This window comes from Manis pentadactyla, chromosome 8, assembly GCF_030020395.1.
Source record: "Manis pentadactyla isolate mManPen7 chromosome 8, mManPen7.hap1, whole genome shotgun sequence".
Classification (NCBI taxonomy): Eukaryota; Metazoa; Chordata; class Mammalia; order Pholidota; family Manidae; genus Manis; species Manis pentadactyla.
This window is the reverse complement of record NC_080026.1, coordinates 137,732,009-137,757,723: the sequence shown is the minus strand read 5'-3', so window position 1 is coordinate 137,757,723 and position 25,715 is coordinate 137,732,009. Positions and strand designations below refer to the sequence as shown.

Sequence of the window (25,715 nt, the reverse complement as noted above, 5' to 3'; positions counted from 1 at the left end):
AAGGGAAAAGGATGAGCACGTTCGACATCTTAACCTGGATGATGGCTGCATGAGTGTGTGCACGTCAGAATTCACAGAGCTGTACACTAATATTTCTGCACTTTATTGTGCCTTAAAAAATAGTAAATGTAACTTGGAAAAATTATATACAATCTTCAGTTTGGGATGAAGAAAAAGTCCTGGAGATAAATAGTGGTAATGCTTGCACAACAATGTGAAAGCACTTAATGCCTTTGAACCGTACACTTAAAAATGGCTGCAGTGGTAAATTTTATATTACATATATTTTATCACAAGAGAAAAAAATATATACAATGCCTTAAAACTAAAAAACCAGAAAGACTATAATCGACTTTATGGAAAATTAAACAAGCCCCAAAATGACAAAAATACACATTCTAGGGCCCTGCTCATTAGTGCAAAGAACAATGTTGTGGGAAGAAGCCAGTCGAGCTCTTGCAAAAGCAGCCAATTGCTCTTGAATATGGTAGCCGCGCATGGACACTTAAACACTGGCAGGAAGTCATAAAATTGAGATTATACTACTTTCCTAACTGATATTCTTCATTCAAATATGTTTAGGCAAGGAAAGGTAAGTGAGTAATGTAACTACAAAAAAGAAACCAATGACGACCGCATGAAGCCAAGTGAGCAGGTGCGCAGACTCAGGCAGAGGCCGGGAACCACTCCGTGCAGGGTGCAGACAGAGGGTGCAGACGGGGCTCCACCGAGAGCGGGCATCAACGGCCAACTGCCCGCTCACCTACCTAAGAAAGCAGCTCTGCTTCAGAAGAAGTGAATATCCTGGGGCTCACAAGCGATCAAGGGGAAGGGCCAGAATGGAGGCCCAGCACCTTGGGTGCTCTGCTCAAAATCCTCTTGGCCCCTGATCAGCGGGACCCAGCCCTGGAGGGCACAGACGGCTCTACCTGCAGAAGCCACATCGGGGAAGGGGTCCCCTCCAGGTGGGCGAGGGCAACAACCTGCTCTTTTCAGACAAAAAGAATCGTGACCAGAGCCTTTGGGTATAACCACCCCAGACCCGTCGGCATCCAAGGGGACTGACCCACAACTTTAGAAGCTGTGCTGATCCCTCGGGACCCTTGGAAGACAAGAGGGGTCACTCCCTTCCAGGCCCACTCTGTGGTCAGACCCACCTGAATGCGAAAACCCGACAGTTACAAAGAAATGATTAATATCCCTCCCGAACACATAAACCCTACATAGCAAATTTAAACCAGCAATGTTAAAACAACAAGATGAAGTACATCGGACTGGTATAAAGTCCCCAAATTAATTTCTTTACAACACAATGTCGGCACAGGAGCAGCCAGGAAGGTGCTCAAGATAAGTCATCAGGAAAGTACAACTCCACAAAGACACTCCCTGTCTGCCCATGGGTGGCAGCTCTTAACATTCTAGAACCCACACGAGTAGCTGGAACGTGACAGGCTGCCACTGCCGAGTCTGGCTGGGGGGCGGCGGGTGGAGTGGACACCCTCACACGTTCCTGGGGAGACAGCAAGTGGTTCGACGGCAAGAGGCTCCAGCAATTTCTTATGAGCTTAAATATACATTCACCGCGCAATCCCGCAGTTCCATACACAGGAATCCTCAAGGAATGAGAACGTGGCTAGAGAGGCCAGAGCAGGAATAGTCACAGCTTTACTCACAGCAGAAATTGGACTCCAATGTCCACCAGCAGAATGGACAGAAGGTGAGGTGTGCTCACACGCACCAGAAGTGAACAGATTCCCTCAAAAACACTGTTGAGCCAACACTGTATGGCACACTTACACAGAGTGCAAGAACAAGCAAAACGGATCCCTCACAAGAGAAACCCGAACAGCGGGGCCAGGAGGCCGCCTGACCGAGAGGGGAAGTGCTCAGCGTGTTGTCTGCTTGGGCAGGTGGCTGTACGGTTGCACACATTTCTCATATGGACACATAACACCTAGGAGTTTCACTATGTAACTTTCACCTTTTAAAGTGGTGAAGTAAAGATTGTTGAATTTCAATAAATTTTTATGCTACAACTTTTAAAAATCCTTCCCCCTGATTAACCACACGTATTTAAGAGGGGCTGTCAGTTACCCCCAAAATCCATTTCCCACTTCTTATACCCAGAAGCCCCGATTTTAGCCATCAGGTGACAACACGCCATGCCCTCCAGCTAGGTGTGGCCCCATGACAGTTCTAGCCAAAGGGAAGACAGAAAATGTTAACTGCTACTTCTGGAAAGGGAGGAGGCATTCCTGCATTTTCTCCTCTTTCTGCTGCTTGGAAGGCGAGCGTGGCAACTCGGGCCCCGGAGGCTGGCCTGGAGCCTGGGCACAGCGGCCACAGCCCGGAGCTGCACAGGGGCAAGCTGGAGGCGGGCCGCTTTGCAGTGGCCATCAGGCCCGCAGCCCTGGCCTCCACTGCGTCCGCAGGAGCGTGTCATGAGAAGCCAGCTGCGTCTTACTGGAGGCCTCTGGAGGTGTGTTTTTCCACAACAGGATCTGATCCAAACCTGCTTCAGGAACTAGAAACCCAGAATCAAGCCGTGTCGGCCTGCTCAGAGCCCACAGTGCGTATCTCCCTGAACACCTCTCTTCTTCTTCCCCAAACTCACCGTTTTAAATCAAAAAAGTTCAAGACAATTTCTGTGATTTATTGTGCAACCGAACATGCTAAAAGACAGAATGACATTTTCCTGCAAATTATTTGGTGCCTGTGATTTTTCCAAACACTACATCCAGATGGTTCTCATAGAAAGAGAGAAGAGTGTATTCATACAGTTCAAAGGTTTGCTTATTTTTTGGCCTTAGGAAAGACTATTGATCGTAACATGCAGCTCTCCAGGAAAAACCTCGGCAGTGGAGGCGAGCCCTGGTATTTATGACAGCACTAGGGCTCATCACGGCCATCTCTGACAGGGGCCCATTAAAATCAATTTTTATGTTCCTTATGTATTTTCTTTCTCTAACGTTCTTGGCATTGTGTTTATTAGCCAGTTACGACAAACACCGAGCAGAAGCATGTGGTTTTTCTCTTCAGTCAGAAATAACAAGAGCTGCTATTTTAATAACTTCCTCATAATCAATGGAGGAAATGCTACATTTCAGAATGAAACATTAAGGAGTGCTTTAAATTTGCTTCTATAATTGAGAAATACAGTGGAAGTGTTCAAAAGAGAGAGAAACGGATGTCCTGTTAGAAATAGCAGTGCCCTGCCGCCATGCTGGAAAGGGCACTTCATAACCCTTCTCCCCAGACGCACGCACGCCAGTCTGACAACATCGCTAAGAGGGCCAGTGGAACCCCATTAAGCAATTCCACTTTTTATGCAAGTCACCTGGCAGCCTTCGATGACTAGGAAGGCTGGCCCTCATCTAAAAATCAAGATTAGGCAAGTATCTCTGTGTCAACAGATTCCCAGATTCCCATATCACTTTTGTTGAAGAATCACAATGTTCAGTGCTCACGGGCAACCAACTGCTTGGTAAATATGAGCAGTAACTGAATGCCTGGGGGCTAATTCCAGGCTACGTCCCCAAAGTTACCTGGGGACAGGGGATTCTCGGGCAAGTACAGATGCTAGAATGGAAGGCCAATCACGTCACGAATGTTCTTAGAGAAATGCCAATTTCTGTGACTGGCAGATGTGATCAGTGTAGGACAAGCGGTGACCCCATCACTGCCCTGTGCATGAAGGGGGTATCACACAGGACTCACTCAGCATTGGGGGTCTCCCTGCCCAGCAGCCTTATCCCGTGCAGACCCTGCTCACAGCCAGAGATCACGATCTTCCCCAAAGGGCTGTCCACTGCTTTGAACTTCATTTCACAGGTCTTGCTCATCCTCCCAAGGACCTACCGAGAAAAAGTTTAAAGTACGTATGTGAACACCTTTGGTTACCTTTAAAGCACAACAGAAACACCAATTACTTAAGACAAAACATCTTCCAAAGTTTTTCCATTTTTTGGAATTTAGTCACATGTATGATCTGTACAATAAAGACTTTGAAAACGAAAGCTACCATAAGTACCTAGAGCCGTCACCCAAGAGCATTCCTGCTGCTTCCTTAAATCACGGCTCCCCATGGACCCTCAACCTACGTACAGCCCGGGGAAGTTAAGTACCTGAATTAAGCCAGCCTTGCTTTCTTTTAAAGAAAGAACAATTGCCAACTTTCTCATGAAAACTGAATGCAAGCCATTTGATACATTGAATAAAGTACATTTAAAAATAAAGCATTTTGAAATGAACTACAGAAATGGAGATGTGACCCAGCATTGCACAGCAGTACCTGTGTCAGGTGCTTAGGGAAGCATATGCCACACGAACAAAGCCCTTATGCTCTGGAAAGCACGCTTTACTTACAATGTACAAACCTACAAAAGCTATTCTACACCATGTTAACAATTTTGATACATATTAATTCTGGTCAACAAAGCAAAGACTTGAGAAAAACGAATACAGTCAGAGTGGTAAGAAACCAGGGATAACTTCAGGTAAATTGAAATTTTATAAAAATCCCTCGGACTCTCAGGGAGGCAAGAAGCTAACCCAACAGAGGGCGGCGGGGATAACAACCCAGCCGGCGCCCAACTCCTCTCCTGGGGATCCTGATCCGCAAACCCCCCGGGGGAAGCGCCTCCCTCGTGGGACCTTCCAGGCCAGCAATGCCCGGACCACACCTGCACCCTTCAACGGAAGCAGCTGCAGCCCGGGGCAAGCCTCCCTCGTGCTTCCCGCTCGGAAGCTCAGCTGCTTCCTGGTGGTCTCCCCGTCTTGTCCTATAGGCACAGCAGACAAACTTACCCCCCCAGAGGGCTCCCCCTATGCAGCATTTCAGTGAATGGCTCCCAACCACCCCTGCCTCCACCCCAAGACGGGGCTCACCTAGGGCTGCACCTTCCCATGCTCACCTTGCCCGCCTCCTTGCACACCTGCACATCGTGAGGTGTTGGATCTTCTCACCGCAGCTCTCCGTCCCCAGTCTTCCCAGAGAACCCTCATCAGCTCCCACCTCCACGGGGAAGGACTTCAGGGCCCTCATTACATGTGGGCTCCGCGACCCCCAACTCCCGACCAAACAACGAATCAACTGCCAGGGTCAGCAAACAGCAGACACTGGCTGAACCTGGCCACCCCTCCCTGCTTTTGTAAATACTTTTACCGGGATGCGGCCACACTCATTTGTTTGCACACTGCTGTGGCTATCTGGCCACTCCCAGGGCAGAGCGGTGGCTGGGGCAGGCACGGCAAGCCCTGGAGCACTGGCCACCAGGCCCTCTGTCTTGCCGATGGGCTTCAGCCCCGGGCAAGTTCACTGGATTCAGGGAGATCAAGGAAGGACAATAGAATGTTCTTGGGGTGAAAGGGTTATACCCAATTTATTCCTGCAGTGGCAGGTCAGTCACTAGATTCCCGTCCACTCAGAGCGAGTCTGCACGCAGCAAGCCCGTCTCTGCCCCTGGACCTCTCTGCCCCGCAGCCGCCTTGGTCTCTGTCCTTGCGCTGCCTCTACTCCAGCCTCTGCTCTCCTGCAGCTGTGTGGCCCAGGGCGGAGCTCTTTATATAGAGTCAATAACAACGTATTGCCCACACGTGCGCAGTGGGCGAGCAGACCAGGCCCAGGTGAGAATCCTGGCCAGAGGAACCTTTGCTTTATCCACACCCTCCACAGAAAAGGCCTGCCGAGCCCCTCCAAGGCCACACTCTGGTACCCTCCCCTTCCTTTGCCCCCACCCAGTCCAGCAGTGCCCCAACCTCGGGTGCCCCTCACATGCACCGCAGTCCCTTCAGTTAGACTGTCCTCTCCCTGACCCTCCAGATTGCACCACGTGGCTGGTGGGGGTGGTCCGTGAATCCTCAACACACCTGCCCCCAATAGTCCTTCCTTCTCCAGCCTTCCACCTGCTCCTAATACCACGCAACTCCCTCCTCTATCTTCCCAACACCCACGGGACAGAGATAAGTGAAGAGTCCCTGACAAGGTCCAGAGGCGGGTCCCAAACCACACAGTATGGAGCGCGCTCCCGGGGGGCCCGTCCTCGGCCCTGGCCCCAGAGGCGCCTGGACAGCCCTTGCCTGCACATGTGGACGGGGCTCTACAACAGACTCCCCTCCAGTTCCCAGAGACCAGGGGATTTGGCTGGGAAACCTTCTCAGATGTTCGACCCATGTCAGAGACGCCCCTGACACATCAGCCTCCTGAACATCCCACCTTCCATGGCTCCCCACTGCCTGAGGGGTAAGAACCAAGCGGGAGCCTTCCCATGCCCCCTCCACTTCACACAGCGGCAGGGCGGGGGGCAGATCATGGCATGCCACCCCACCACCTGTCACTCAGAAACCTGAGCTACAAGTGCTTTTATCTGTAGGATCAAAACCCCAGGGTGGGCACCAGAATCAGTGGGAAAGGGCAAAGACCTGGCACCCGGAAGGGTTTGGGACTACTGTTGTCCTGGCCATAATTGACATTTTAACCACATGGTCTCTGACCTAGTCACCCAGGGTGCTGTGCCCTCGTCCCCAAAAATCTTACCCAACAGCATCAAAATCCTGACTCCTCTCCAAAGGCAATCACTACCCCCTCTCCCGACCCCCCGAGGGACTTCTCTCATTTCTTGAAGCCAGAATCAACTGCTGGCCCATATCTGTGGACATTTCTCATTACCGGGAGCCCCTGGCAGCTGGACAGGGAGCTGGCTGCCATGGGGCAGGGTCCCACTGAGGACAGAGGCCCCACACATGTAGGGCTTATCAAATGTGTGTTGAAATGCAGGATTGGCGTGTCCATCATCCACACCAAGAATCCAGCAGTGCTTCCCAAAGTGTGTTCCACCGAACTGCACAGACAAGGGCTCTGGGGACAGTGGGAGGCCTGGAAGCACTGTGCCCTCCTGGGAGATACTTCCTGCACGATGGTGTGGCAAAAACCCTGAGTGGTCTTGCAGTAGAGACCAGCTTACATTTGTTTACCTGGTTCTCACAAGTGTGTTCCCCATGGACATGTGTCTCCTACTGGCCCCTGCTCAGAAGCACAGGCCTCCATCAGGCTGAAAGGCTGTTTCTCAGCAGATCTGGGCTCAGGACCCTTGCTCAGGACCCTTGCTCAGGCCTCAGACCTGCAGTATGAGAAGCCAGGAGACCTAATTTCAGGCAGAGCTCCTAATGGTAAGCATCAGAAACTGCTGCCAGCTAATTTAAGCACAAAAGCAATTTACTAAAAGGCTGTTCCAGAACCCAAACTTCTGGGAAGGCTGGAGAAGCAGGCTCAGAAAACTGTAGGAACCAAGACTGGCTGCAGTCCAACCACAGCCAAAATCAAGCCCCAGGAAACACCTGTCAGGACAAGGAATGAGGGACAGCAGGCACGCGGCTGGTACCACTGTTGCCCCTGGAAACAGGACATTGCAGCCACCAATCCCCTGTTGCCTGGCCTGTGCCACCTGCCCCTGATTCAAACCCTAAGCAGGATCCCAGAGCTGGCTTGGGGGTCAGAGTGGCATGGGAACAGGAGGGCTTTGCCCACATCAACGCAAGTGAGGAAGTGGACCAGCTGCAGAAATTCAGGCTGGCACACACCCCAACCAGAAGTAGGACAGGACATTAGATTCCCTCCCCTTTCCAGAGCTCAATTTTCTTATCAATAAAATTGGAATAATATGACCCCACCACCCTTCCCAGGCTGCTCTGTGGGTCCGTGGAGAACACAGCCATAGTTGTGAACACCACGGTGGAGTGCACAGGGTGTTCCTGCAGGGTAAAGACCTCCACCCATGCAGGACACCCCAGCCTCACCTCTGCTGCCAGAGCAGTGGGAGACACGTCCGAGGTCAGGGGAAGGGCCGTAAGGGTGATGGCAGGCACAGGGCCTGCCTCTCGGATTCCCCCCCAGGGGAGCAGGGAGTGGGTCTCTGGAGGGCTCGGTTCCACTCCCTCCTCAGAAGGGTTTTGCCGTTACCAAGCTTCATCCTGGGAGTTGGGCTGAACTTCAGAGGCCATGGGCCTGGAAGGCAGTGCAAAAGGCTGCCAGCTGACCCTGGTGTGGCCTCCCCTGGAATGGTGGTCTCTGAACCAAAGAATGCCAGAGTGCGCCAGCTCCTGCATATCTGAACTAGACCGCCTGGCCAGCCCACAGCTGTACCTGCCATGCTCCCCCCGACCCCCGCCATGGCCAGCACTAGCATGCACCCCACGCCCCGCAGTGTGGCACTGTCCCTGGCCTGCCAGGCTGCACCTCATGCCCGAAGTGCAGGCTGCTCCCCCAGCACCAAAAGACAGCAACACTGACCGGCATGGCACCGGAAGCCATGAACACCTGCCAGTCATGAAGCTGGGAGGCTCCACCACACCAAGCCAGGAGCCAACAATGGCAATTGGGGTATAACCCAGTCACTGGAGACTCAACGTCTGAGTTCTGAACAAGTGCTTGCCATATCCAATCAGCCGGTCATTTAGCCCTGTGAATTCTGAAGACATGAGCAGCCCGGCCTCCCCTGTGGGTGAAATAGTTTCGAAATCAGGCCTGGGAGTGAGGATCACTGTGCCCTCTTCCTGGAGGGCAGAGGCCTGCAACCCGAGGCCCACCCCCAGTTAGTGGGCGGCTGCAGGTCCACCAGCACCGCCAGGCATTGTCCGGAGGCAGTGCCAGGCCACTACTAGTCAAAGATAACTGCAGTCACCCACTGACTACTACTTTGCCAAAACAAAAAGAGCAACTTCAATGCAATTTCATAGCAGCCCTGCCAGGAATGGAATAGGCCCCACAGAAACCCGCACGTGACATTCACACCAGCACACAAGCACAAGTAACCATGAGCTAAGGCACCCCAATACAAGCGGGTAACGCGTCCCAGGCCGCCTGGGCGGCAGCAGAGCCCAGGGCTGGAGCTCCGTACAGGTGTGTCACACGTCCGCGGGGCCGGCGGGCCGGCAGAGGGGTGGGGAAGCCTGCAGGTGAGGTGGGGGTGTCGGGGCACAAGGGCGCCACAACCTAGGAGGCGGCAGCAGAGAGCGCGGCCCCACGGCCAGGGCGGCTCAGCGCAGGCTGAGGGAGGCGCAGCCGGCCCGCCCGCCAAGCAGCACCGCCCACCTGCCCGGGGTGCCGGGGGCAACAGCGGCACAGGGAGCTGCGGCCCGGTGGGCCCGGATCCAAGCCCCGCTCCCCGCAGCCACGACCCACTCCGGAGGCTGCCCCCCCACCCATCTCCACCCACTGACACAACCCGAGGGGGCCCTGAGCCAGAGCCTAGTGGGGAGTCCCCCACCCCCCATGAAGACACCTGCCCACCAGCCACTCTGCTCATCCACAGCCGGGCTGGGCACGGGCTCCAGGGCCAAGCAGGCGCCCAGGGAGGCCACTGCCAGGCGGGGAGGGCAGCCATGACGGGCGAGCAGGCCTCACTCCAGGGAGGGGTGGGCAGGGGAGAAGTCTTGGAGAAACGACATCTATGAAGAAACCTGACTTAAACTAAGGAGCTGGCCAGGTGACGAGGCATGTGGCAAAGCAGGCGGAGGTGAATGTGACAGGAAGCTGGGACCTAGGAAGCAGGTGACGAGGCGAGCTGTGGGCCGGGAGATGTGCAAGAGGCACAGGGCAGACCCACACTGCACAGCCTTTTTGGGCCCGATTTTGAGCCTGGCTTTGTCTCTGACAAGCCCTAGAGCTTGGATCAGGGGACAGCCATTGGGGCTGGCTTTGAACACGTGCCTTGGCACCGTGTACAGAATATGGATGGACAGCGTTTCGGAGTGACTGGGAGACGGTGGGGCGAGTCCTCCTCGGAGGGGCGGAGAGCGCCACGAGCACAGCAGCAGAGGGAGACTGGATGATGAGTGTTGCTGCTGACCAGCTAGCAAACCCCGGAGGGCCCCTCACACCCCAGCCACTAGGCGACAAGTGCTAGAAACGGGGCAAGACCAACAGGGTCTACTGGGGGCAGAAAAGGTACCCACAGAAAGCAAACATGCACCCCTTCTGTAAAGCACTTGTCAAGACGTCTACAGTTATTCCAACATAAAAGTTTACTTAAAAACAGAGTGGGAGTCAAAATATTTCTGTTGCTTGCATCATTTCCTACAATAAACTGGAGTTCCTTTTACAAGGAGAAAATTGTATTAAAACCCAGTGTGACAAAGTACAAACAATAGCAAATGCCCTGCGTTTATCACTGTCTCAATCTTGTATGTGTGAAACCAAGGACTTAATCTGAGTAAAAAACTGAAGTAGGAAAATTGAGTTAAAAAAAAAAAGGATTGAATAAAATGAAGCCCCACAAATCAGACCCTTTCTCCTTCCCTATGACAAGTCCTAACATATGACCCCACACACGACAGCCCCCTCCCCTCCTGCCTGACCCTGTCTCTGACCAGGACCAAGTCCTTCCTCCTCAGACACACAGATGCTGCTCCTGCCTCAGGGCCTTTGCACCTGCACCTCACGCTCCCCAAACGCCACCTCCTCATTCTGGCACCTGGCCTCAGTCACTCAACTCACAGGCTGTTCAGACATCGCTTTCTCAGAGAAATGTTCCTCAAACAGCCCATCTCCTCCAACCCCTCTAACACATCACATGAAATTAGATTACATGCATTTGCCATGTGTTGCCTTCACTAGAATGTGCACTCTGATATAGGTAGCAAACTCCAGCCAGTGATTAAGTAGAAATCTGCTGAGTTGTTTAGTTGTATTAAAAAAAAAAAAGCCTATGTGGCTGGCACCACCTCCCTTTTCTTCCTTCCTTGACAGGGCAGATGCAATGCCAAGAGCTGTGACAACCACTTGGTGAGCACGAGGAAAGGCCAAGATACCGAGAGGCCCTGGCTCTGACCCTGTGATCCCACACCAGCCACCCCACACTGCGGGCTGCCTGCTTGTGGGAAGAGGAAGCCCTGCTGGTTTCCCAGCTGGTGTTCTGAGGAGTTCCTGGGCTCTTCAACCTGGAGTCCTCCTCCCCGATCTGGGCCCTGTTCTGGGACACCGCAGAACACTGCAGGTGCTCGTGCTCGTTGACTAGGTGAGCTGATACGAGTCATTCCGTTGTATTTAAGGTAAGGACTCAGCTCTAGGATTAATGAGAGCCCACAGCTGAGGGTCTGACGGCCTTTAAAGTCCAGGAAGGCTTCCTGCAGGAAGAGGAGGCATTTTTCTGGACTGGGGGAGGAGAGCCTGGTGCTAAAGGGCACAGGGCGTTTGGAGAACCAGGGGAGCAGCTGGCCCCAGGAGGGCGAGGACTGAGTGTGAGAGGAGCCCGCTGTGGCAGCTCAGGGAGTGGACGGCCCAGGGCAGGGTGGGAAGGGGAACGCGGTGCTGACGCCCCAGGACAAGGCTCTGGGGCAGCTCCGGCTTGCAGGATCCGCCGCTTTCCAGGGTGAAAAGAGGAGGGGTCTGAAAGCCCACCCAGACCTGCCTACTGAGCACCAGGCTGGCAGCTGTGTACACGGGGCCACCACACACACAGGTCCTTGGCCTCTCTTCCCAAGACAGCCACGGCACCCCACAGGGAAACCTGCCCAGAGGCTCCTGGAATACTGACTCCAGAGAAAGGCAGGGGTGAAAAGTGCCACTGTCACTTCCAAGTTTGCAAATGGCACAATGTGAAAACGCACTCAGGAGATGCTGAATGAGCCCAGAGGGCCCAGAGGAGGCCCCCAGCACCAGCTCTCCAGTCACCACCGGCAGGGAGGTGTGCTCGCACAACGTGCTCCAGGGCCCCACGCGGGCTGACCACTCACCTGGTTTCACTCAGCCAACCACGGGCCCCAGAGATCACACAGCTGGGCTGCCAGCCTGGCCGGCAGCGCCCAGCTCCCTGCGTCATCTGTAGGGCAACCACTAAAGCCACAGAGTGGCTGACATTAATTGGTGGCAGGAAAAAATTGATTTTGCATGGCTATTTGGAGACCTCTGAGAACATGCAGTGAATTTCATTTCATCTCTTTTAAACATGAATGGCGTTTAATGTTCTGAATTAAGCAGTTGGCGCCAGAGGCTGGGTTCCCACTGTATTGAAAGCAAGAATCCCAGAGACAGAAACTGCCTTCCCCTCTGCTTTGCTTGCAGTTTTCCAGGCCTGCCATGCAGGTGTAGGCACTGTCCTTCCAGAACCACCTCTGCGGTTCTGTATCTTTCACTTCTAATCCATTCCAGAATCAGTATCCTCTGCAGGGAAAATGCCAGAAAGGCTAGAAGGAAAATCACCTGCCTTTCCAGAGGCCTATGCAAACAAGACACAGAGAGGCGTGCTTATCTGTGCGGAATCTGAGGGCACGTGGCCCATGGCTCAGCTCCAGGCCCTCCCGGGCAAGCCGCCCATGGGCCGTGCTGTTCCCATCGGCAGCACGTGTGAAACGGGAGCCCCGCCGGCACGGGGACCAGCCAAGTAAGGCAGAGCCTGCGTCCGGTGCCTCAGGCCAGCAAAGCCATTATGAAGTGAAAACCTGTTTTGCAATCTCCCTGTTGAACAGAGAATAAGAAAAAGCATCATTTGTGCTCAGGACTCAGGATCCACCCACCTAACGGTCAGGCGTGAGGGAATATTTTAATTAAAAAAGCCCACACATGTTGACACCCTAGAGGACAGAAAATACTTCATACCTATTATCACCTGATAACACACCTGGCCGAGGAGGGTGGGAGAAGGAAGCGAATGGGATGGAGTCCCATCAAGAACAGTCGAGAAAGAAAATGCTGGGGAGAAGGCAAGGCCGGTGGCTAGGACCCCACTCTACCGGGCCACAGGAGAGCCGGAGCACAGCTCAGTTCATGATGCTCTGACAACCACAAAGGGCTTGATTAGGCTGAAATGGTTTTGCCAGAAGCATTGCCACTTCCATCTGGTAAGGACCTAAAAGTTGTTCAGAAATACTACGCAAGCCTGCACAGCGCCCTGCCTATGGTGTGTACAGCAGCTTTACTCATGACAAAACCGGGAGGAAGCCAAGATCCTTCCATAGGTCATGGGTGAACGGTGGGCTAACCAGACAATGGAATATTCTTTGGCACTAAAAAATGAGCTGTCAAGCCAAATGCATGAGTGGGTGAAGGAAGCCAATCTGAAAAGGCTACATGTATGTATGGGTCCGACTAGTGTTCCGGAAAGGCAAATTGTGCAGACAGTAAAGGATCAGCTGCCGGCAGGGGAGGTGCAGGGATGAATGGGCAGAGCACGGAGGACCTTTAGGGCAGTGACTATGCTGCATGACACTGGAATGGGGGATACAGGACAAAATGCATTTGTCCAAACTCACAGGAAGCTTAACACGAAGAATGGAGCTCACTGCAAACTATGGACACATGCCCCACTCTGGTGGGGGAGGCTGGGCAGGCAGGGGCAGATGGGAAATCTCTGTACCTTCCGCCCAGTTTTGCTAAAACTGCTCTAAAAAATAGTTTATTTAAAAAAATCATCCCAAAGCCCCATGTCATGCCTCTGACATGCAAGGGAAATGATTATCCTTGTTGCTCGATTTCTGTGAACCCAGCTACATGACTACAGAATAGAAGAGAAATTCTGCATTACTATTACATAACTAGGAGACTGATTATATGGGAATCCCATAAATATGGTTTTCTGCTCATGCATTGAGCTTACACAGAGACCTCCAAGCTATGGGATTGGCTGGAACATGAGGTGTGCCTTTTTCTATTACTATCACTGGGGACAGCCCTGCACAGCAGAGCACCTTTCTGATTAATGACACTTTGGTTGTAAAGAATACTCACGACAAGAGCCCTGGGGAGTCAGGGCCAGGGTGGAGGATGGCCTCCACAGCACTCCATGCTCGCGTGCCTCATTAGAGGATTCACCCTCAAGTCATCTAAATAATGCACTCTGAGTAGCATATTGTAAAACACACGAACGTGACTACATGTCTTGAGCTGCAATGGGGGGGGGACAGCTCAGGGAATTTATTCACTGGTCTTCAAAATAAAAACAGGCACTGTAGACATTTAAAAGTTACACATAAAACTTGGTTTTCCTTCCCAAACTCTTCATTATCATCAAACTATATGAGTGATGAAGGAAGGTAACTTTCTGTTGGGAAGTTTAAACACTGTTTCCAATCCGTAATCAAGCAGGAATTAGGGAGGAGTTAGAATACAACTGTGTGTGTTAATAGATTAATAGAACAGAGAAAAGTGCATACAGCTTAGAGGTCTACAGTTTAACTGCAGAAACCTCCCCAAAACTTCAAGTACTTCAGAAAAATAGTTCTAAGTGATAACTACTGCTCACATATCCATTCCAGTATTTTTAGCTAAAGTACCTCTAGATCGAGCCAGAAACTGGTACATGATACCAGAACACCATACAGTAAAGGCCTGGGAAGGTTTTCGGGAAGTATCTTGGAACTATCATTTCTTTCTTTAAAAGGTTTCATAAAAGGCTTCCCTGTGAACCATGCCACTGCAGACCAGAGTCAGATCTACACAAAGACTCTCTGTGAAGTGGGGTGTACGTGGGATCTAAGCAAGCTGAAACCTCGGCGTGCACGCTCGGGGTGGGGAGGTGGTGGGCCGGTGCCCAGGAAACCGCAGCTCAACACAAACATCACCTAATCATCTAGTTTTGTGGAGAAAAACATTCTTACACCAAAACAAAATGGGAGAACCACAATCTTCCTCGGGCAAAAGAGGAAAGCAAACAGGTTTCCCACTCACTGGGCTCTCAGATCCTCGGGAGCTGGGAGTCCCCGCCCCCTGCACCGAGAGGCACTGGGACAAAAAATAGGAAAAGCCCTGCTTGTGTGTTTAGGCAATTTTGCTTCATGCCTTTTTTGGCAAGTCACTGGATAATGTCTGAGCACTTAGACGAGGAAACACTTCAACGGCCTGTCGCTCTGCCAACCAAAGGCAAGAACACAGGCGGTAAGAGGAAACCAGGTTAGAAAAGTGAAGGATACCCCAACCTCCCATGCAAAGAGCGTGCCATTCAGAGGCAGAGGAATCTGCATTGACAGACATTTGGGCCGGATTTGGGCAAGCAGCAAAGAACCCTTAACTCGGCAGAGTATATATACTTTCCTTTCCTCCCGGCTTCTCCCCTGGTCTGAACGCGGGGGGGCCTGAGTGGTGACAGGAGCCCCGACAGCCGGCCCCACGGGGAACCACGTGCACACAGGTGCAGCCCACCCCCGGCCCACCAGTCCACGGCTACTGCCCGGTCCAAGGAGTCAATCGCCAGCCAGGCGGAAGGAATGCGAGCCCACCTCAGCAGGCACCTGGGCCTGGAAAGGGGGCTGCGAGGAGTGAACAGGCCCCAGGGCACCTGCAGGAAGGGAGGCGGCGTCAAGCCCACGCTCTGGCAGTGGTGGGCAGCCGCTTTTGGCCTCTTCACTTCCCTTTCCACGAGTCCCAGATTGTGAGGATCCTGGGGTCCCAGAGCTGGATTCCCTTTATACCATCTTCCTCAGTGTGGAGGCTGTAATGGAGACCTGGCCACATGAGATGCCTCAATTGTCCCCAAGGCGCCTGAGGGGTGTGCGTGTGACGCCGAAAACTGATGGCAGAGGCTGCTGAGGCCAGCACAGGCACCTGCCCCCAGCTGGGGGACCCCTGGCATCTGAGGAGTGGGCCCACGCGGACACTGGGGTCCTGCCAAGGAGCCTGCCGCTGGAGACACAAGCATCCTCTCCTCATGTGCGTTTTAAGTGGCTGCTTGTTTAATATCAAATGGTGCCACTCCACCCGTTACCACAGGGACAGGTCAGCTCCTCCATGTCCTCGAAACCTCAGCAGGGGAGCCCTGAGGCTGCACCACCCAGGAGCCGCCCAGCCACCTGGCACGTCATGTCCGAGCCAACTGAGCTTCAGTCATGGCCAAGGACTCACTTACAATTCACTGTGAAGAAAAGGAATGAGCAAATGCTACAACGCTGTCGTTTTAACTACCCCATTATAACCTCATACGTTAACCCTGGTCCTGCAGAGACACAGCTCCCAGCCGAGTGGTCTGAATGGGACCCCCACCCCGGTGGTGCACCACGCCTGCCTCAGCCTACTGCTTACCACCTGGAGATGCTGGTGCACCGCAGGCACCCGCACCCACACCCACACCCAGAGTCCTGGGCCGCAGTGGGTGGTCGGGAAGGAGTAAAGGCGGCGGCAGGCACCGGGTGCTCAAAGTGAAAAGTCAGTTCCTCAAACTGTTCTCTGTCGGGAAGCTCCCGTCTGTCATGGCAGAGAATGACCTCATTCTTCACTGGCCTCTACAGCTGGGCAAAGCTTGACTGACTAGCAACATGTTCGAAGACACAGGAAGAGGGGACTTTTCAATCAGGCAAAGCCACCAAAGTCAAGAGGTTCCTGCCCCCAAATAGGACAAGACTGTCCTACCTGAGGTCCCTGTGGCACTCCATGAGAGAACACAGGTTTCCCGTACAAGCTGGGCCCAGTGGTAAAGGGCAAACCTCTCACACTTCTCTTCCCGACAGCAAGATGTGACTCAAGACCAGCCTTACCTTGGAAAAGCTCCTTAAGTACCAAAGTACCACGTGCTTATTTGTAATCAAGCCACGAGAAGTCATCAACAGTGGAGTTTTCCACCTGAGTAGGGGTGGCATATGCACATTAGAAATGTGTGCTTTTTGTGTCAATGATATAATTAACTAATGTGGGGGTTCATTACTACACTGTCTCCAGGTCCAATACATTCTTGTTTGCATGGATTCACGTAGCACCGCGATACTACTGGACCCAGATTCCAAAATAGGGTCCACCAAAACTCTCAAAGAAAGCTCCACGAATGGCCAGGAAGAGTGCAGCCACACCTGGGATGTCAATCAAACCGATGTATAGATTTCAGGGAAGCCTACAGACCATCTGCCACCTGAGGCTGGGAGGCTGCCAGTACTAGCTGGCCAGGCGCAACCTGGGCCTCTTCTCTCCCTCTACCCCCAGCCCTAGGGAGCACCCCACGCTCCTCGTCAGCACTTCCCTGGACACCTTCTGCAAAATCAGCAACGTGCTCAATGCTAAGATCTGAGGATGGGAAACGGCACCTGAGCACCTGGGGGTGGGAAGCAGGGCCACCTGAGCACCTGGGGTTGAAGATTAGGGTGAGCACCTGGGGGTGGGGGGGCAGGGGCACCTGAGCACCTGAGGGAGACAAGCAGGGGCACCTGAGCACCTGGGATTGAGGAGAAGGGGCACCTGAGCACATTTGGATGAGGAGCAGAGCCACCTGGTCACCTGGGATGGGGTACCTGAGCACCTGGGGTTGAAGATTAGGGGGAGCACCTGGGGGTGGGGGGCAGGGGCACCCGAGAGCCTGACAATGGTGAGGGGCTGGTGGGGTGCAGAGTGAATCTGGCGCAACATGAGGGTCTCTGCACAGTCTATGGGCTCAGAATAGTTTTTACATTTTTAAATGATTGAAAAAAGCTAAAAGAAAAATATTTCATGACCTGTGAAGATATGATATCTGAATTTCAGAGTCCATAAATACCATTTCATTGGCATGCAGCCAGGCCCCTCTGTCTTGTCTGAGGTGGGTTTTGAGAGTAGTCGTGATGAGAGTGGAGAGCCCACAAAGCCAGAGACATTCACCAACCGGCCGATTTCAGGAAAAGCTTGTCTTCCCGGAGCCTGAAGGCTCACGCGAGTGATCTTCAGAGGCCCCCGACCCTTTCGCATGACTGGCCCTTCTTTCCCGGCTGCTGAACGACCTCACGGCCACTCTCATCCCCAGATGCACACCCCCTTGGTCTGACACCCAACCCCAACTGAGATGTGGTCACAAACGCTTTCTGGGATTTTCTAAAGTGGTGGCCTAGGCCTGCCAGGAGCCACACCCGAGTGCTAAGCCTGTGCACCGCGGAGACCCACCGAAGAAAGTTGCCTTTATCCCTGACAAAGAATAGGTTTCACACGTTTCGGTGGTGAAGGTTCCTGGGCAGGAAGCACGGCATGAGTTAGGACGGGATGTGCTGGGTGGAAGGGCCTCACGTTCCAGACACGCTCCAGCAGCAGCTGCAAGCTAGGCCTTGATGGCACGAGGTTCTTGGAGGGACAGACATGGTCCTCACAAGGCCGGGCTGCACAGCACACGGGCTGCTTCAGAATGATCCAGCCAAGCAGGAAACCCACGTTCTAAATCAGCTACATTAGCTCCCAACCTATCAGTGGCTTGATGACTTGAACACATAATTCTATACCTTTTACTCTTTAAATAATAATTCAGTCTAATACTGCAGCTGAAGCAAGATTTCCAGACCAAAAGTGCACTTTCCATTTGATTAAATACTAATAAATGCAAGAATAAAATACCGGTCTTTTATCTTACAGTAAATTCTTCAAAAACCATATACTCTAAGAATTAATTATTTCTCTGGAGAAGGTTCTTCCCCTCAAAGACAGCTTAGTAGTCTCCAAGTCTTAATTACAACAGTTAAAACATAATTTATAGCAGTCCTGGGCTTACAGAAAAGTGACATCACAGTCAAGGTGCTTTGACTCTTTGCGTGGCCTGTCAGGTGGCACGGCCTCAGGTGGGGCACCCGGACAGTCGGTGATGGAGTGAGAAAACGGGGGCAGGGTCAGAGCAGACCAGGCACAGGGCTATGAGCCCTGACAAAGCACGCCAGTGAACATCCTGCAGATGGAAGACACACGCCACGTGGCCTTTTTGCCACGTGTGGTACTTTAAAACTTGTAGAATATTTTCACATATTTCACCCATTAGCAAGTGAACAGTGAGATACTGCTAAGAGGAAGCAAGTAAAATTCCCAGAGCAGGAGATTTTGTGTCCTATCACTAGGAACAGAATTCCCAGTCTCTGAAGCACAGTCTTACCAAGTCACACCACATCGAGGTATGGCACCACACCAGGGGGTGCACCACACGGAGGGGCACACCCAGGGCCTGTACCACATGCTGGGCCTGCAGTGACCCAGTCTGACGACTCAGCTCAGCACAGGCAACCTGCCTGGACCCGAGGATGGAGGGGCACTCCTGCCACAGGCTGCATGGGGCTGAGGCCCAGAGGTGCTGGGCGTCTCCAGAGAAGGCAAGCAGGCGTGCCCGCGGCACAGACCATCTGCTAGAACATCCTGTGAACCGTCCCACCCTCACTGTAGGTGACAAACAAATCCATCCTCTTAGGAAGCTTCAAGAGGAACACAAAGGGAGATACTTTCTCAGCTTTGGGGTAACAATGGGACAGCCCTGGAGAGAAAAGCCAAGCAGGCACTTGGTGACCTTGAACAGACTGAGCCCTCTCTGGGCCCGTGTCCTCCCCCATGACAGGGACACCATGTGGACCAATGAGACAGTGCGCAAGGCAGCTCTGGGCAGCCCATCACGGACTGCCCAAGTATCAGGGAGCATCTGTGGTCTTGTTAGAAAATCAGTCCTACTCGCCGACCCGTGGGGGAGCCAAACGGCCTGTGTGCATGCCTGCTGCCCACCGACGCCTGCATTCCGCCTCCCTTGTGCGGACTCAGAAGCAACGTGCTCATCAGGCACTCGGCAGCCCAAAGGCAAAAGGAGGTAGAGGAAGTTGCTCTCAGCTGCAAGGTCCAGTCTCTATACCAGGTCTTTGAAGGTCTGACTGACCCCTCCCAGCCCCTCCTGTTGGCTTAACTGCACGACAGGTCCCATCCAGCCCCGCTGCTGTCCGCAGAATGTGAGCATCTTAGCACGACCACATTCGCTCTGCCCTTAGATGCATGTTGTGCACACAGGAGCACATGAAGACTGGAATCACAGAATGGGCTCTTACAGAGGCCTTCTGAGGGGAGCCAGGAAGAGTTCACAGGGGCAGGAGACAGGCGTTTTGGTGAGGGGCCAGCGTGGAGCTGCATGACCCAGCACACTCCGACACTCAGACATCCCAACAGAATTTTCCCTCATTAATAAGGAAAGAAAGACCCATCAGTGAACACCTGCCTACAATGCTCCTTTCACTGACCAGGGATTTCTTAGCGGTAAGCAGAGATGCTCAGAAGTACACTGGGAAGAAGAATGTATTGCCAACCTTTAGAGGTTCTGTCTGGTCAGTGCAGGTAACATTACTTCTCAGAGAATGTCCTGCAAGGTGGTCCTGCTTTTACCACATACAGACCTATTCTGACACTTGAATTTTTTTTGCCTTCTGAGGCCAAATCACTTGCACGATGGTTTAAGATGTCAAGCTCTCAAACTGTGACTTGAAAGCCACAAAGACACACAACACTGAGCCAGACCCAGAATCTGCATACAAAATCTGTCACCCACAAAGTACATGGAACATTCTATCTAGGCGACTGTAGTCATTACTAAAGTGTGAATCCTCCCTTTAACTGGACAATGTAAGGACCACCCTGATGTGTGGCTGCCTACAAAGTAACAGACTATCCTAGCAGAGCACACCCAGAAGGGCACCGTCCTCCAAGAGCCCTCTCAGAAACCTCTTCCCGGGGGTAAGCTCCTGGAACACACTGAGACTGGATAACATAGATGTAGCCATGAACACAGAATCAGGCCCTTCATCATCTCCTCTCTGCAATGTGCTGATTGCCCTGTTGGGAGACCCTTCCAGCTGAACTGTGAGCTCTCAGAGCACATGGGAGCCCTGAGACACCCCGGCACCCTGGGCTTCAGTGTGTAGCTGAGGAAGCAGCATGGCTGCAACATTTGCCCTGCACACGTGTCCTCTCAGAAAAGACCGCAGGCCCCGTCACACCTGCAGGATGGCCAGCACACGTCTCCGAATCTCCTGACTGCTCCGGTCCTGAGGCATCCCCACCCCAATCCCCAACCACTGCAAGAGCCCAGCAGCAGAGAAGGGACTGGCCCAAGCCTGACTCTCCCAGGCTGCGTCAGTCTGCTGGGAACAAGTTACTTAGAGTCACAGAGCACCTGTTGACAAACAGGCCAGTCTGAGTGCCAATGGTGAGTGGCAGGGTGGGGGCATCTCTGGAAACTGTGACCTGCTCACTGTGTGTCGGAGCATGAAGGTGGTATAAGATTGAACTCAGAGGAACTGTCGTAGTTTAAAGGAAAATTTATTGTTTAATATAGAAAAATCATTTTCGCAAAGTTATTTCAGTTGAGACACTTGTTATACACATGCAGAAGGTACACATAAAATCCACGCTTCCACACAAAAGGTGCATTTCAATAAAACAAAGACCAACTCATAACCAATTTATCTACAAGTGACACAATGACTAAGTATCGTGCAAACACTTTTCCTCAGAAACAGGGATTATTATAAAACCATATGTAAGCTATACCCAATCTTTGCTCAAATAATTGATTGATACAATCATCTCTCTCATGTGTTCCCACTACTATGAGGAAAACCTCTACAGTGTATTTCAAAAACCAGCAAAATTGTAAAACGACAAAATTGAGCTGGTACATTTAATCTAAATTACAACAGAATGAATTCTTCAAACAATGTTCACAGATGAAAACCTCACAGATCTACAATGTTAATTTCAAAGGTAACTTGAATTAGAAGAAAAATCCAGACTGTCACAGATTCAAAATCTTTGATAATTAACTACTTCTTTAAACTCTAAGAACCTAACCTATTAGGCAAGGAAACTAACATTAAATATCTTTTCATAATTTTTTTTTAAAGGATACTGCCATTTTCTCCACTTCTACAAGACCATCCACAGGATTTAGAACATATTGACTGTAATGTGGTCAAAGGCAGGAGTGGGGAGGCTCACCGAAGCATCTGCCCAGAAGGCACGAAGTCCAGAAGCATCTTGTCCTGCTGGCGGTAGGGACACGCGTCCTGATGAGACACTGGGCTGCCATCTCGCCTTATTTTACAATGTCCTCTAGAAAGTCCAGACAATTCCTTCCTCATTTTCATCCTGTACTGAACACCAGGGTCAGGACGGTTTCTAGAATTGCTTCTGTGGTGCCCAAGGCACTGCTGAAGCACTGCCCGCGCACGCACCCGAGCAGATGGCGCTGGGCTCCTCAGCTCCTGCCTAGGGACGGTGTGCAAGGTGCCGGTCCGTGACGCGGGACTCAGGCAGGGCCGAGCTGAGCCGATGACATCCCAGACGCTCCTGCTCTTTAAAGTTAGCAAGTACACTTCTTTCCATTGTGGTAAAATCAACACAATATTTATCATTTTAACCATTTCTAAATGTGCCATTCAGCGTCATCAAATACATTTGTAGTGTGTGTAACCATCACCCCTACCTATACCCAAAACTTTGCCACCCCTAACGGAAACCTGGCTCCACCGAACACTAATGCCCCCTCCTGTCCTTGGCCGCCCCTGGCACCCGCCACCTGCTGCCTGTCTCTTGAGCTTGACTCCAGGTTCCTCACCGAAGTGGACTCACACAGGATCTGTCCTTCTGTGACTGGCTTACCTCACTGAGCATCGTGTCGTCCAGGTCCGTCCACAGCGCGGCCCGTGTCAGGATTTCCTTTTCCAGGCTGACTGCTGGTCCACTGCAAGGATGGACCACATTCGGTGGTTTATCCATTCACTCCCCGATGGGACGTCCGGATTGTTTCCAGCACTGGACTACTGTGAACGCTGCTGCTGTAAACACGGGTGTACACTTACCCGTTCGAGCCCCCCTTTCAGTTCTTTTGCAGGTACGCTGACAAGTGGGACCGGGCAGTAAGTCTGTTTAGCCCCTGAGGGTGCTCCGCACTCTTCTCCACGGTGGCCTCTGCAGTTCCATTGCCAGCAGTGCGCGAGGGTTCTGTCTCTCCTCCACACCCTTGCCAACCCGTGTTATAAAAGGTAACAGACTTCTTACATTCAAGAGAGTGATACAGACTGTGATGCAATCTTTTTTTTTTTTTTTTTTTTGCATTACTATCCCACAACTCAGTCTGACAACAGGATTTTTTTCTCCTGATGTTGCCTGCATTTGCTGCTTGCCAGGGACTCTGTAATCCTTACAAAAGCCCTGAGAGTTAGGCTCATCCATTTCTCTGATGATGAAAACCCTTGAAGCTCAAAGACACAACAGTGACTTTTTCAGAGCCCTGTGGTGGCTGCGCAGCAGGAATGTGGTTGTTTGCAGTGTTGAGCATGCGCTGGGAGGACTAGTTTAAGTGCTCATTCATTAATTATGGGTTAAATTACCATGAACAGTAAAAATAAAATGAACGTATCAAACACTTGTCTTCACTCATTCCTTAGATTGAGGCTGAAGCAGGGATCTAACTTCGAACTAGGCTGATATAAAGAAAAATTAAGTAAACAGCACTACAGGCAGCCCCAGTCACGTGTGAAGTCGTGACGGCTCAGGTGAGTGACATCTGGGGACAGTCGCTGACGCCTGCCTACACCTTCTCCGTATGTCTGGTTCTGCCTCCCTGGCACACTGTATCTGCAGCGCACACACTCAGTAACTGCACTGGCTGCCCCTTGTCACCAGCCACATCCCCAGGACCCAGCCCTGCCTTAAATCCTTGACCTGGGAAGACAACAGCGGACCCAGACCCGAGGAGGACAGAGAGAGCCTTGGGAGGGGTGCACCCCAGGAGAGCTCTGCACGCTTGGAGGCGGCCCAGCACGCGGTCTCAGGGAACACACACTCAGGAGCGGCAGGCCCAGGATTCTGCTGCTCTGACCAAGCTACTCAGTGGTGCAGGTGCCGGGGGCTCCTGGAGAGTGCCGGAGAAGCTGTCTGTGCCCACCTCTGGGCTCTGACCTTCCATGAACTCCAGGGGTCTGCTGCCCTTTGTATATATTGAGCCCCCCACCCCCAAATACCCCTGGAAGGCCTCCATCTCACTCTAAAAGGCTGACAGCTAAGTGAATGTGCCTTGTTAAACAAAGCAGTCATGCCAAAACCTGCGTGATGCTTCCTGCAGTTAATATGGAGCCGTCATTGCCCTGGCCCCCGAGTAGCTCACGGCTTCACTCTGGCCTGTTTTGAGCCATTTTATAGAGAGCGTGCGCTGTGTATTTGAAATGAGCTTTAGTTCTTTCCCTGCCCATTTCCTAGTTCCCCCATCTATTTCTTGTGTATTTTTAATTTTTGCAAATATGTACATTTTTGTAAACCTCTTAAAATTCTTCCTTGGTACATATCTGATACAGATCAATAAAATTACTGAACTAACTGAAATAAGTCACAAGCCTACGATTTAGGACAGAGCTTGAGATCTGTCAGCACACTTCCTGTGTGGCCACTATCTCACCCGTTCCCGCCCATCAGTTGCAGGCTCCTCCCCAAGACACATGGTCCCCACCATGCTTTCCAACACCGAACCTCTGGAGAGCGTCTCCAGGCCCTCACTGTGCTGGTGGTGACCAGCGTGGTTCTGCGCTGCGCACCCTGGCGATGCAGTGAAGCTCCATTTCCACAGCTGCCCACGCCTGGCACAGGGCTCTGGTGCGAGCTGGCACAGCCCCGCTGCCGGGAGGGGCGCCAGGGAGGACAGAATGTGCTCGCCATGGTCCAGCAGCCCACCCACCTGTGCCTCTGTTTCAGCGCTTTCCCCAAGACGCCGTTTCCCACAAAGCCATAATTCTTTGACAACTATGATATTTTAGTTTCTACGAGATAACTAATAAATATTCTCCAAGGACTCATTTCTGCAGCACATGGTATCAACATTTCCTTTCTTAAGCTGACCCTCACTTGGCAGTGCTGGTATCCCTTCTGGTGACCTGTGTGTGGTCTCCTGAGCGGACGAGAAGGGGCCCCACTGGGCCAAGTCCACCCGTGGTGGGGGCAGCTGCTTAGGCCAGCCCAGGCCTCCTGCTGGGGACAGACGGGCGTGGTAGGGCTGCCTCTCCACTGCCGCTTCCCGTGTACACGCTGAGAGGCACCCACGGGGCCTCCAACTTCCCTTCCAACACGAAGCCCGTGATTCTGCCCATTGCCAGGGAAACTGTGTCTAGTCTGGGATGCACTCAGACCCTCTGCTCTTCTATCTCTTAACTGTTGGCTCTGGAGCAATTCAATGTCACACTTATATCAAAGGCTGGTAGATAGAAACTTTTTAATGCTCAAGAGCTAGAGTTTTAAAAATTTTAATTATTACATGTATAGATTTTGATGAACCATGCTAACTTTATATCCCAGAGTCATATATAAACAAGGAAAAGCTAAACAGATCATAATTAGAGATAAAAATTGTCAGGCAGAGTAGAATTACTTGTTTAAACTCACCTCTGGATAAACTTGGAAATGTAACATAGCAATTAGAGCATCTCCAAATCATTTTACAGTGGAATTTTAGTTGACAGTTTAGTCACTCTGATATTAGTTGTTTAAAATTGGTATTTTAAACAACTGGGAACTAAAATAAGTAACTACTATTCTGTGATATATTTTCTATTTAGTAAAATAAAACTTTTTCTATAGAAACAACATGAGGGTTCAAAGAAATAATAATGTGCCAAGCAAACAAAGAGAGAATGAGTCACCTGAAATGAGTGAGGGCATCAAGGTACGTGCAGTCCCTGGGTGTGGGGCACATGCAGAAGATGCACTTTTGAATGTGGTCTCACAGGGCAGGAACTGCCGTGCGTAGCATCTGAACAACAGCTAACACACTATGGGAATGCAATAAACATTAAAGCATCATGAGAGCAAACTTTATCCCACAGCTTAAAGCAACATATATTCCAGACACTTTTGGGCTACAATCATAAATATCTCATACAGGAAAGGCAAGAATTTCAACCCAAAAGGAAAAAGCAAACAGCACCCTTGTAAAGCCAAATGACAGACAAGGAGTTGGCTTCACATGGAAATCACCCAACTACTCCACAGTCAAAGCCTGTCA

At 51.8% G+C, this 25,715-nt stretch overlaps 1 protein-coding gene across 2 annotated transcripts in view; it reads right to left on the bottom strand.

Moving 5' to 3' along the window:
- The window catches only part of MGMT (O-6-methylguanine-DNA methyltransferase), a 266,672-nt gene that overhangs the window by 210,392 nt on the left and 30,565 nt on the right, over window positions 1-25,715 (bottom strand). For both annotated transcript variants that reach the window (XM_036923958.2, XM_057506484.1), the window contains exon 2: window positions 3,718-3,854. In XM_036923958.2, coding sequence (XP_036779853.2) covers window positions 3,718-3,842 — 125 coding nt within the window. In that variant the 5' untranslated portion in view covers window positions 3,843-3,854. The remainder of the gene's footprint in view (window positions 1-3,717; window positions 3,855-25,715) is intronic.